Below are 12,232 nucleotides of genomic sequence, written 5' to 3' on the forward strand. Positions count from 1 at the left end.
CCACGCGGTAACCTTCCGCCGCGGGGGGGGGAAGAGAGGGAAAGTAGTCCCTCGCCACCCTCCTCCCGAGGCTGAGTTCACAGCGGGGCGGCGGACCCCGCTGCCGCCCCCTCCGAGGAGCCGGGCCGGGCCGGGGAGTGCCGCTCCGGCGGGGGCGTGCGAACCCGCCTCTCCCCGCGCCCCGCTCCGCTCCGGCGCAGCCCTCGGAGGAGAGGTATCGCTGGGCGGAGAGATCGCGGAGCCCTCACACGTACGGCCCGGCGATACGCCTCCACCTAACCGAGCAAACGGAAGCACCAGGCAGCAACGATGGACAGGAGGCGCCGTCCAATGGGCAGGCGGGCTGGCCTCCCAAAATGTAGGTTTAGCCAATGCAAAGGGGCAGAAGAGGGGGGAGGCGGGGCCGGCTGCAGGCAGCAGCGCAGGTTGAACGGAGTCCCAGCGCAGGGCTGGGATGAGCCTCAAAGTTCAGGGCGATCGTGGTGGGGGATGTAGCAGCGCCGCTGTCGCGCACCGGCCCGGCCCGCCCCGGCTCCCGCCTCCCTCGGCGCCTCCCCCAGCCCCCCCCCGCAGTTTTTAAACTCTAATTCCCCCTCCCTTCCCTTCTTCTCCACACCCCCCCCCTCCCCTTCCTCCCCTAAATGCCAGCCATGATCGAGAAGGGCCCGGAGGTCTCGGGGAAACGGCGGGGCAGGAACCACAACGCCGCCGGCGCGAATAATAACAACAACGGCGGTAGCAAAAGTTTATCTGCCGCCCCCAACGGCAACAGCAGCGGCAACTCCTGGGAGGAGGGTAGCTCGGGGTCCTCCAGCGATGAGGAGCACGGTGAGAAGCGGGGGGGTGGCGGTGTGTGGTAACCGGAGGGGGGGGGGGGGGGGTAGGGGCCGGGCGGGCCCACGCGGGTAACGCTTCTCCCTCTGCCTCCCTCAGCTGGCGGCGGTATGAGGGTCGGGCCGCAGTACCAGGCGGTGGTCCCCGATTTCGACCCCGGTAAGTCTTTATTATTTTTTTGGGGGGGCGACTCCCCCTCCTCCCCCCCCCCATTGCTTTAGACCCCCCCCTTGATAAGTGGAGCCCAGGGAGGGGGGGGTTACCCCCTCTCCGGGCTCCGCTCATCAGGGGGTTTCCAAAAATAATTCCCCTTAATTCCAGTCCCAAACACCCTGAGCAAGAACAAGGACCCCCCCCTTCCCCCCCAACACACACGGTTGATAAAAGAAGTCTCGATGCTTTCCAGAGGGCGCTTTGCAGGCAGGGAGGAACAGGGAAGCTGGCAGGGCTAGAGGAGGCAGGAGATGGCAGTTGGGTGGTTTTTTTTTTCTTTCTTTTTTTTTTTTTTATCCCCTCCTGGACTCGTGTGTCTGTGGGCTCTGTGGTAGGGGTGAAACTAGAAGACATCAAGTTGTAAATATAATTTTTTCGAAGGTATTTAGAAGCGACTTGGGTCTGTATTTTAATTTTCTCTCTTCCTAAGAAGCTGCTCGCCTCCCCCCTCCAAAAAAAAAAAATGTTTCACATTCCAGCTATTCTGCTGCGGTTCTTTGTAAGCTAATTTAAAGTGGTATGGAAGCAAATTTTGAGCAAACAAAGGAATTGGGGCTGTGCTGAAAGGCAGGTGCTGGAAGCACGTTAGTACTGATGTATCTCCGTGTATAGAAGACAGGCTGTTGACCTCCTTAGTTTGAAATCTAAGCAATTTTTTTTTTTTTTTGCATTGTTCCTTTGTAAGTGGAGGTTGAAGCTAGCGAAAACCCTCCTTCGGTCTGGAGATTCTAGCGTTTGGAGTTGTCCCTTTGCCCAGCCCAAACTTAATTGAATCCTCCGCACCACTTGCCTTAAAACAAAAAGAATGCTGTGGAAAGCCACGGTGTCTCCTTATCGAATAATCCTGAGAGTTATTGTGTGGAAAAAGGTTTCTTGTGGATCGACCTCAGACTGTGTGCTAATATGTTGGATGCCTTTTTTATTATTAAATATATATATGTTTGTTCTTGACTGTTAAGGTCTCGGGGGGGGGTGGTTTGGGGTGGGGGTGGGGTGGGGGGGAGGGCGGAGAGGATTTTTTTCTTAAGTTCAATATTACTTGTATTTATTTACAGAATCCTTTTTACTCGCTCCTTCCCCCCTTCATTTTCTTGACAAAATAAGATACAAGGTCTTGGCACATGGGAACTCCATTTCTTGCTTGACCAGGAGGAAGAAGGGGTGGGGGGGGGGGGGGGGGGCGTGGGAGGAGGAGGAGGAGAAAAAGTGGGGGGCGGGGGGGAGGAGGGAGGGGGAGCTGTTAGTTAGGCAGCAGTTGACACTGTTTTTCAGTCTGTAGGTCAAACGCAACATTTCTGTAACACACAACGTGCATCACACTGGCTATTAGCCAGGTACCGCAACAATACTTGGGCTTTTCGGTCACCCCTGTGAATTACTCTTTTGTGCAGTTCATTTCTCTAACATAATAGATGGAGGGGGAAAAAATACTATGTGCCCCTTCCTCACTGTTAAGTGCTCAGTTATACATTGTTCTGGTTTTAACTTATAGATGTACAGTGACCTATACAAAGGATATTGCTTTCTGTGCTGTGTGGAGTGGAAGGGAGGGGGAAGTGTGTGATGTGGAGAAACAAATTTTTTTGGGGTAATATATGCCCTAACACAGCATCAGCAGGAGTTCTTGTTTGAGTACACACTGTACTAGAGCAAGCTCTGAGTAGATTGACCCAAAGTAAATGATCAGTCTTCTGATGAACTGAATGGGCATTGGATCCTCCTTTACTGGTGTCTCTATTTTTTCTTTTTTTTTTTTCTTAAAAGTATACTTTTTAGGTAACAAGTTTGAGGTGAACTTTTGTCTGCTTGTGTATTGAAGAGTTGGTTTCCTGGCCTGTGTAATTACCCAGGAATAATTTTGCAATGCAACGTTGTTCCCTGAGTTTTGTGATCTCTTCTTGGTCCTAAAGGCTAAATAGCCACATTGTGTGTATTTGTTATGATTCTTTTGTTTCCCTGTTTAAGAAAGAAAACCCTGAATAAACCTAACACTGCACTAAGACCTTTTGACTGAAACTGTTAAATTGTCCTGTCTCATTGGTAATTTCGAAGTTAAGTTGATGGGATAGTGTTATCAGAGCACACAGATGCTGTGTCTGTTTCTCACTAGAAATTTTAGGGACTGGATGACCACAGGATCCTAAGGCTTGAAGGTTGTTTGGTGTTGAGTTGCAGACGCTTTCACCTTCAGATTAGCTGGCTGGTAAAATGCGGAGGGCTCATGCTCCTCTAGCTGTGTCTGAGGGGAAAATGGCACAGACTAGGCCTTGTGTGTAATTTTTTTTTTTTTAAACTTAATGTTCAATTATACCTCGGGTTTGGCTGAGGTATATTTGTAACTGCTGATTCTTACATCACCATTCTTACGTGGGTGTTCCTCTGTCCCCATGCGTAGGGGCAGAGAAAGCATTTAATTTTGTTTCACTTCTCAGCCACATGTGAGCTGTAGCAAAGAGCAATAAAATCAGGAAAGCTTCTCTGAAATCTGTTTCTGTGAGACTATGGGAGAAAAGAGAGGTAGAGCAAGGCAGTGGTGGGATGTTGGTTTGGGTTTCATGAATTAAATAGCCCGAGAAGAGTGAAAAAGTACCATATGGTGTGGCCTGAAAGTGAGTCGAGTGTCTTTTCAATGATTCCTTAGGTTTAGGGAGGGAAGGGACCTCAGCACCTTTCAGTCAGCATGGAGGATAGAGAGTGCTTGTCTCCCTTGTTTGAGCAGAGTATAAGGAAAATGGTTAAGGGTTGTGTTTCTTTGGATTTGCTTCATCCTTAGAACCAGAAAATAACAGGTTCTCATTCTGGATTAAAATATCATGGTGCAAGTTTTTAATACTCCTCATGGCTAAAACTTGCTGGGACAGTGGCCAAGGAAGGGCCTGATGTGATTGTTTGACTGTAAAAATGCTCTTGACTGGAATCCTCTGTAGGAGGTGGTCCTTGCTCGCAGCTCCTTTAGTAAATCTCTTTATGGTGGCAAGGCCTATTCCATGTGCTGGCAGAGCCCATAGGTTCTTTGCCAAAGTTAACGTTGCTATCTTTCTTACCTATTTTACCTCTCCCCTTACTTTGGGGAAGTAAGTTCTCACTGCATTGATCCCACTTCTTCTATTCTCAAAAACTTACACCTCTACTATTATTGGTATAGTACACCCCTTATTATTTGTATAATATAGTTGTACAGTAAAGGCAGAGGCAATGTATTAATTAAACAAGCCAACTAGGGAGAACAGGCAAAATTTTTTGAGCTGAAAATCCCATGCTAGAGCTCGCTAGAATCAGTAAAACTTGCGATTCAGCTGTGTTTCACTGTTTGGCCTTGATTACACAGATGCGATGTGAAAAATTGCTATTGTCTCTCCTGTTTCTTCTCTTATTAGAGCTCAGAGTCATTTGCCAGACGAAAATTCTGAGCGTTAAACAAAGGGTGGTATTGGTAGGTCAGCATTTCTTGCAAGTTCTCAGTCTGAGACATTGAAGGTTTTGAAGAGGGAAAACTATTATGGTTCTTTTAATCCATACAAATGAAACCCACATGTCCTGTTAATGGAAAAACTCAGTGGAAGGAAACATTGCATATCCTAAAGCTAAGTAAAAATCTTTCATATGGGGAAGCACTGATATTGTACTTGACCATTTTACTTGTTGCTTATTAATTTATGCTATTGGAACATTGAAAAGAGGAGGAAGAAAAGATTAGTGAGCACTTTAACACAGCCAGTGAATTTAAATAAAGATTAAAGCTTCCATAATTTTGAGGAGTGTTAAATAACTCCCTAAAGAGGACAGTCCTGTATTTTGACATGTACTGAAGGCAGATGAGCTTTTCTTTCTCCTTTGTAGCACTACAACTTTAGATTCCCTCATTTGTTGTGATGGCAGTAAAAATACAATCTACATCTTGTACCTTTGGACATCAGTTGTGTTGGTCATCTTTAGAAAGCAGTTTCTGGGACTATTTCCAGTGGAAACAGGTGAGCAAAAGCTGGTTTGATTCAATAGTGTCTTCTAGAGATCCAAAGTTGGGAGACTTCAATCCCTTGTTTGCAGCGCTGCTCTCTTCCCAGTTTGTTGTTGTTGTAGTGTAACAGTTGAAGTAAAAATGGTGGAAGGAAATACTTCACCACTAGGTGCAGAAAAGCCTACTGGAAGGTGCTTGCTGCCAGAATGTCAGTAATCCTTAAGGAGCTCGTCCTCTGGTCCACACTCTTAGCTGTGCTCTGTGTGCTACTGCACAAACACTTTGATATTCCCTGACCTTCCTTTGTGGCTAAGACTGTGTTGTTTTAGTGTTACCAAAAATGGGGAGTGGGGAAAGAAACCAACAACCCTTTTCAATGTAGTCAGAGACTGTCAGAATAATTGTGTCTAAGAAGACCCAAAACTAGTCTCTGCTGTCTCTGATCTGGAATGCCTGATAGGGAAGTGGTGGCATGGCTGTGTCCTAGGGGAGGAAGCTGGTGCATCCATCCATTCAGCTCTGGCTGTTAAAATGTACCCACCCTCTGTCTATTTAGGATCAAAGATAAAAGTAATAATGGGACAGCCCCTGGGTGGCTGATTCACCTAGAATAGCTCTATGTCTCTGGTAGTTGTAAAAGCCAAATTTCATTAGGTTGCATCTTCAGCTACTTCATGGGGTGCTTGGCAGAAGCACCTATTGGCCTCCACAATAGGGACTGTAACCCTTTAACAAGAGGTTGTTAAAAGCCCCCTTATGACTTGCACTTGGCAAATCCAACTCCCAGCCAGCTTGTTCTGTTGCTTTGTTTGCAAATAGTCCTGCTCCTAACAGTTTTAATAGTTTGCAAATAGCCTGAGTACCCAATGACTGTAAGAGAAAATGGTGTTTATATGAAGGGACTCCTCAGAAAGGGGGTGGGGACAAAGTGTGCTCTTCAGGTGAGACTTTGGGATCTCCATCTAAACAAGTGGAAAAGTCAAAACCAAGCTCCTGAAACTGGAAATACTGGTATCCTGGAAAACTTATCTCATCTCCTCAAATGACTTTGCCTTAAACGCAAAAGGCAGGAACTCCCTTAGTGCAAGAGTCTTTTCCAAAAAGATGGGAGAATTATAAGGATGTTTGATCTAATCAGAAATACCAAACCATAATGTACTAATGCCCAATGTGTTTGGGCTGACAGAGGCTGCCTAGTGTCTTTGATAAACCAGATGCGCCTCGGTCCTTCCACTGTTGTCTGAGGAGACATGCATTGTCCCCAACAAGACTGTGTTTTCACAATTAGGTGGTGGAAAATTTAGGTACTGTAGGTTTTCTCGTAAACTTTCTGGTGGGAGAAGAGAAGCTTTTCCTCCTAGTTATAGTCTGCTCAGCCCCTTACTTCCCTTGTGGGCTATATTTGTCTTACCCTCCTTCTTCCACAAGTCACAGCCTCTCTGTGTGTGCTGTACTGCAGAGCACATGAGAAGGTCCTCAACAGGCATTCCACCAAAAGCTGTTGCTGAAACCTTGGCTTTTTGGCTGTCTCAACCCTTCAGGCATTTGGATACAGTAAAAGGGAGTTCTCAAGGTCAGGCTGGCCCCCAGCAGCCCTGGGCAAGGGGGAGATGACTCTTGCCGCCTCCTTACTGTGCTGGCAACTCTGCTGGTGTGTGGGTGAGTCTGAGTCTCCGTCACCAGTACGAACTCCTGGTCCAGTCACCGCAGCAGCAGAGAGTGCAGTCCCACTACTCCTACACTAGGAGAAGGAAGCTGACTTGCAGATGCTGACACTTTAGCTTATCCTCTGTTTGTTAAATCCACCCTGAAGAAAAAGAAGAGTAGTGCTCAAGTTGGAGACTTTATTATCCATATCTCTGACACCTCAGCAGGAGTACAGCTGTTGATTTGGTGCCATACCTTTGTTACCTCTGGGCTGCTTGCCCGAGGGAGACCATTTTTAAGCCTGCATGGCTCAGTAGTTACCTTTTAGTAGCTACCCGTTCTGCTCACTCATCCTGTGAAGGGGTGCAGAGGCTGCTGGTGGTGAGCAGAGCTCCTGCTCCACCTTATTCCAAGGCTTTCTCGTTATTCAAATAGTACTGAGAACATCCTTCTCAAACCTTAATGCTGTAGTAAACAAACAACTCTTGGTGCAGCCAAAGTCTGTGGCTTCCTTCCCTGCCTGGCACATGCAATGTTTGTATGTGGAGGTAATAGCTGTCTCATGTACTGACAAATGTATTAATGGCTGGACTGGAATTAATACTGGGTAGAGTGACTGCTTTGTTCTTCATAGCTGGTTCCTGCTGCTTAATGAGTTGCTCTTAAAACTCTTGTTTTCAGCCCTAGTTAGGTCTGTGACTTGGCCAAGTGAAGGCTTAGAGCTCCCTGTGATTAGTCATTATAATTAGCTCGGAAATCTTTGCCTCTGTGATCAAGGCACACTGTATAATGCGGCTTATAGTGGGCTCTAGTCCTGTCACATACCTTCAGAGTAGTATAAATGACAATGCTTTGTTGGACATACATATGTATTTTTTTAACTGTGTTGTAACTTTAATATACAATTTTTTTAATATGTGCCAGGCAGGTAAATCTGAAGTAACTGACTCCTCAGAAACTTATGGTTAGTGCTAGTCCCCTCTTCCCTCAGGTATAACAATTTCTGGTCATGGCCAAGGCTTGCCTTACCTATTCCAAGTGTAAGGTAAGATTGTGACATGGTGACTAGTGGCTGATTGAGTGTAGAGGCCAAATTAAAAAGAAAACTTTGGGGTAGTTAGAGTGTGCTCCCTTCCTAGGAAGTCTGTACCTCTTTCTGCACTGGGTGACCTTGTCTTTTGAGGCTTTGACATGATGGTATAACAAGATGAGTGATCCCACGTTCGTAAGTGTTTAAACTTGAAAGAACAGTTTGAAATTCAGTTCCTGAAAATACCAAGTTGATTTGTAAACTGAACTTGCTCTTAAAAAATGCTTTTGTAAGGGATGTTAGATTATGTGTCTCTTTCTTTAAACTTCACAAGCTTTTAATTTATAGTTCTATATGAAAGTTTTGACTACTTTGTGCTTTTCGAAAGTGCAAGAGGATGTGCTGAGCCTTAGTGAAGGCAGTGAAAGTTTCTCCAGCATATTCTAGAATTGTGCTGCTTTTGTGTTGCTCTTGCTGTTTGTTTTCAAATGCAACAGATTGTGATGGGACTGCCTTTAAGTACTGTAGGTCAAATTCCATAAATTTGCTTCACTTCTCATGTAAGGTTTTAAGATGAAACAAGTGAGTTTAACCTACCTTTCCAAGTATCTTCAAAAATTCAGCTCGTATGCAGCAGCTTGCTCTTTGAACTTCATAAAGGAAGTATGGGTAAATGTTGCCTCTCTGGGGGGAGGAGGCTACAGCAGTGTGATAAAATTGCAAAAATCCCCTCTCGGGAGGAAATTCTAGTCTATGCTTCCCCCTTCAGCTCTGTCCTTCTATGATGCAGGTACCTCTGGGGGACATCAGCCGGGTCTCGTATGTACTCTATGTGTGTGTAACTAGGTATATCTCTAGAAAAATATTCCCCTGCCCCAATGGAGCAGGAGAATAAGGCTGTGAGTTTTTGTCCTTAAAGTTATTTCATCTTCCTGGCCCTTATCTCTGTGCTCTTCACCAGGGTGGATTTCACAAATAATAATCTGAGAGGGCCAACAGCTTGTTTTTGTAGCCTAGTTATCTAATTAGAGGAGTCTAACCACGTGGCTGTCTATCACAGTTCTGCTGTCTGTAGGTATCTGTGATAACCTGTCATGATAGCATGTGCATGTACTTTTAGATGACTAGGTATCTTACTGGGTTGGTGTTAGTTCATATAGACACTTTGATTTGAAAGTTGGGTATTGAAAATAATTACTAGTGTGCATGACCTTGAATTGGTGTCCTTCGAGATTTTATAACCATAGTATGAAAGCACAATGTAACAAATGTGTAATCATAGCTGTGGCTTCTGGGTTCAGAAATCCCTAAGGAATATGTATAAACAAGACTTGCATGCAGGGATATGATGCCAGCCCTCCCCTCTTAACTGGTCCCTGGAGAGGGCACAGAGAGATTCTAGTTCCACAGGGGGATTGGGGATGGATAAAGGCTAAGAAAAAACCTCTTTCTGAGTGGGAAAAAGCCTCACCTCTTGAAGAACTGAAGCCTCGGGACTAAGGAAGTCTGGTTTACATAACACCGCTTTTGAAGCAACTCTTTACTTGCAGCTTGCATTGAAATGTGGAGGTTTTTTTCTTTTCCTTATGACTTCCCACCTTCTTTGGGGGTCTAAACTCATCCCTCTGTCCTCATCAGTAACATCGGTTTGAGTCTTGGCCACGTGTGAATGGGGATGGAGGAGGATTTTTCATCTCCTCCTCACCCTGTGTTGAGAGCTAGTTGCCCCACGTAGCAGGCACCGTTGGCTGGAGTTGTATATAGTTCTGTGTTGAGGTTGCTAACAGCTGTGTGAGAAGCTGGAAGTGCCACATCTGTAATCCAAGCTTTTTTTGTGCTAAAGAGTGTAAATGATAGATACCAGTGTGCACATGTATTCCCCTGGCTGACATCTTTCCATCCCTAGGAGGGGGCTGCTCTGAGTGCTTTCCGGGGCAGTAAAGGGCTGTAAAGGCAGGCAGGCACACCAGGTGTAGCATTTGTACTTTCTCGGTATTGTTTTCTGTCTGGGAATCTTAAAGATGTCCCTCCTGGGACCCTTGTGCTGACTTGTGCAGCTGCCACCACACTGTTCATGACAGTAGCCATGGGAACACAAGTAGGATGATACAAGTTTAAAACTCCAACTTGTTGCTAGGCAGACCTTGCTCAATGTGTGGATTAAGTAGTCTTAACAACAACCCTCCCCTCCCCGTTCTGATGCTCTACCTTTTTCGTGGGGGAAGATAACTCAGCTTGCCCCAAATTATGGGTGTTTGTCTTTAGGCTGGCAGAATGAAACCAGCCCCAAAGGATCCCCTGACACCAGCCAACCTTGGGGGAAACCCCTCTCATACATCTGAATAATGAGTATGCGGTGGCTGGGTGAGTGGGAGTTTCAGCAGGTAGGTTTTAACACAACCTTTTCTTAAAAACAAAGTGCTGTGAAGTAAAGCAATGTGCCATCCAATGCAGAACTGTTGTGCTGCTCATATAGTCTAAAAGTTGTAGCCTGCATTAAAATAGATACTGCTAAAAGTGACATACACTCTAAACAAAGGTCACGGGCTTAAAATATCACAAGATCACTTCTAAACTCTGGCTGTAAAAACTTAAAATTATGACTAAGGCAAGGTAAACACCTTCAAAACTTACACTGCTTTTGCACACTGTTAGCACAGATGCTGGTATGTGCTGGATGAGCTGGCGTAGACCTTTTAACTTGGCCATCTCTTGTTGATAACTTGCTTTGTCCTAAGCTTGTGTTTTGGCACTTCTTGTTCAAGAAATAAGGGCAGCCCGTTCCCTCATGTTATTTTTGTCATCGGTGCCTGCAAAGGATGTATGGCAAATTCTAGGGGCCTGAGGGGAACTGGAGACCCTAACTTTAAGGGAGCGATGGGCCCCGTGTGCTTCTTGAGGGCTGAGCTCCAGCATGCCTTTGTCTCTGCAGCTGTTGGCTTCCTGTGTCACAGCAGTAAGTGGTTATGCTCTGGCCACTGGTTTCAATGGATCTTTTTTATTTTATAAACATTTGCTGTGCGGTAGCTGTCATTCCTGTTGGAATAAGGCCATTTATAGAGATGCTCCCAATTACCACCTGCTCTTTTTCTTTCTTAGCAAAGTACACTCTTACCTAATTTAACCTCCTGCAGCAACTGCTTTGAAGTCACTTTCTCTTTGCACCTTGGCTCACTGCTATCCCTTTCCCCCTTGACCACCCTAACAAACTGCAGTTGTCCTTGCTTGTCCTTCCAGAAATTACTTACTTCTGGGGGGAAAACCACTTGCTTGGTTTGCCCCAAATGTTTTTGTAGTCAACTCTTGTAAGAAAAAGATTGCTTTCCTTCAATATGCCTCAGCCCTTCTTTTCGTTTCCGAAGTTACTATTTGTGGTTCTCCCATTTTCATTGTAATTTGTGTACAGCTTCTAGATCCTATCTGTCGATGATCTTACTAACGCAGCCCTGCTCGGATTTCTGTGCTCTTCTATTATGCTCCTGAGCCCTCTTTCCCTGTACTTTGTCCCTTCAGGAGAGACACCTTCTCTGTGCCTGAACTACCTTGTAGTGGTTCTCCCAAGTTCCCTCTCAGGCTGGAAGAAAGTGGTTGTGATTTTTAGTTTGTTATGATGTTGCTCTAAAAGAGGAGAAAATGTAGCAGAACTCTGCTCCTTAACCTATTTTATAACTTGGATGCCTCTCTGGATATGGTGTCTGCCTGCTTTTGAAGCATTTAAATAGCAGTGATGTTTTTGCTTTTTCAGGCTCCTTTCTCAAGGCTTTTTTGCATTGCTGAAGAATTTTTGCCTCAGCTTCTCCCATAGAAGCCTCAAGGCGCTGCTTGCTCTTGTAGGAGCAAATGCTTCCCCCCCCCCCCCCCCCCAACTTTAGCCTGGTAGAGCATCTGTCTCTTCAGCCAGTTCTTCTCCTGAACTGTTGCTGCTGTGAGGTATGTGAGAAAGGTGAGAGCTGATCTCTCCTGCAGCCAGGGCTGCCCTGGGGACAGGCTGAGCGCTTGGCTGGAGCCTCCAGCTGGCCCCTGCCTGCTGGACACTGGGGCTGAGTTGCCCTGAGTAGCTCTGAAGCTCATCCTGTGAGTTTGGAGAAGAGAGAGGGCAGATCTCCTCTCCTGTTTTGTGAATAAAGGACACCTCGGGGTTGCTGCCTGTCTCAAATCTGCAAGCAGTGAGTTGTGATGCAGTGAGGATGGGCAAGTGCTCAGAAGAGCTTTTCCTTGTCTCTTTTTGCTGTAGACTCAGCCTTGGGCTCACTGTTGGGTGGTGCTGAGGGGAGCTGGGAGAGTACAGCTGGATCTCATCTGAAGTTCTCATGGCCTCTCTTCTCCTGTTAGGCTTTGTACAAGTATTGAATAACTTGTGAGGGGGAGAGGCTTGCTGGTGGGAACTTGGTGGCAGAGGGAAGATTTTTCAGAGCTGTCCTCTGGCTTTCAGCCCAAGATCTGAGTTGCTTGGCAAATTGTTTCCTCCTGTGCGTACTGGCTCCAACAAATGGGTCTGCTCTCTGGGAAACTGCTGCATTGTGCTCTAGTTCCTTCTGTATTTTGAGTGG

At 46.1% G+C, this 12,232-nt stretch overlaps 1 protein-coding gene across 2 annotated transcripts in view; it reads left to right on the forward strand.

The window, feature by feature from the left end:
- Positions 1-279: 279 nt before the first annotated feature.
- RCOR1 (REST corepressor 1) overlaps positions 280-12,232 on the forward strand; it is an 88,694-nt gene continuing 76,741 nt past the window's right edge. Inside the window, exons 1-3 of one of the 2 annotated variants that reach the window (XM_074868818.1) lie at positions 280-358; positions 649-828; positions 934-993. In XM_074868818.1, the coding sequence (XP_074724919.1) occupies positions 310-358; positions 649-828; positions 934-993 (289 nt within the window). In that variant the 5' untranslated portion in view covers positions 280-309. Of the gene's footprint in view, positions 359-528; positions 829-933; positions 994-12,232 lie in introns of those variants that run through there. The other variant, XM_074868819.1, reaches the window with a different exon arrangement.

This window comes from Strix uralensis, chromosome 4 (genome assembly GCF_047716275.1).
Source record: "Strix uralensis isolate ZFMK-TIS-50842 chromosome 4, bStrUra1, whole genome shotgun sequence".
Taxonomy (NCBI): Eukaryota; Metazoa; Chordata; class Aves; order Strigiformes; family Strigidae; genus Strix; species Strix uralensis.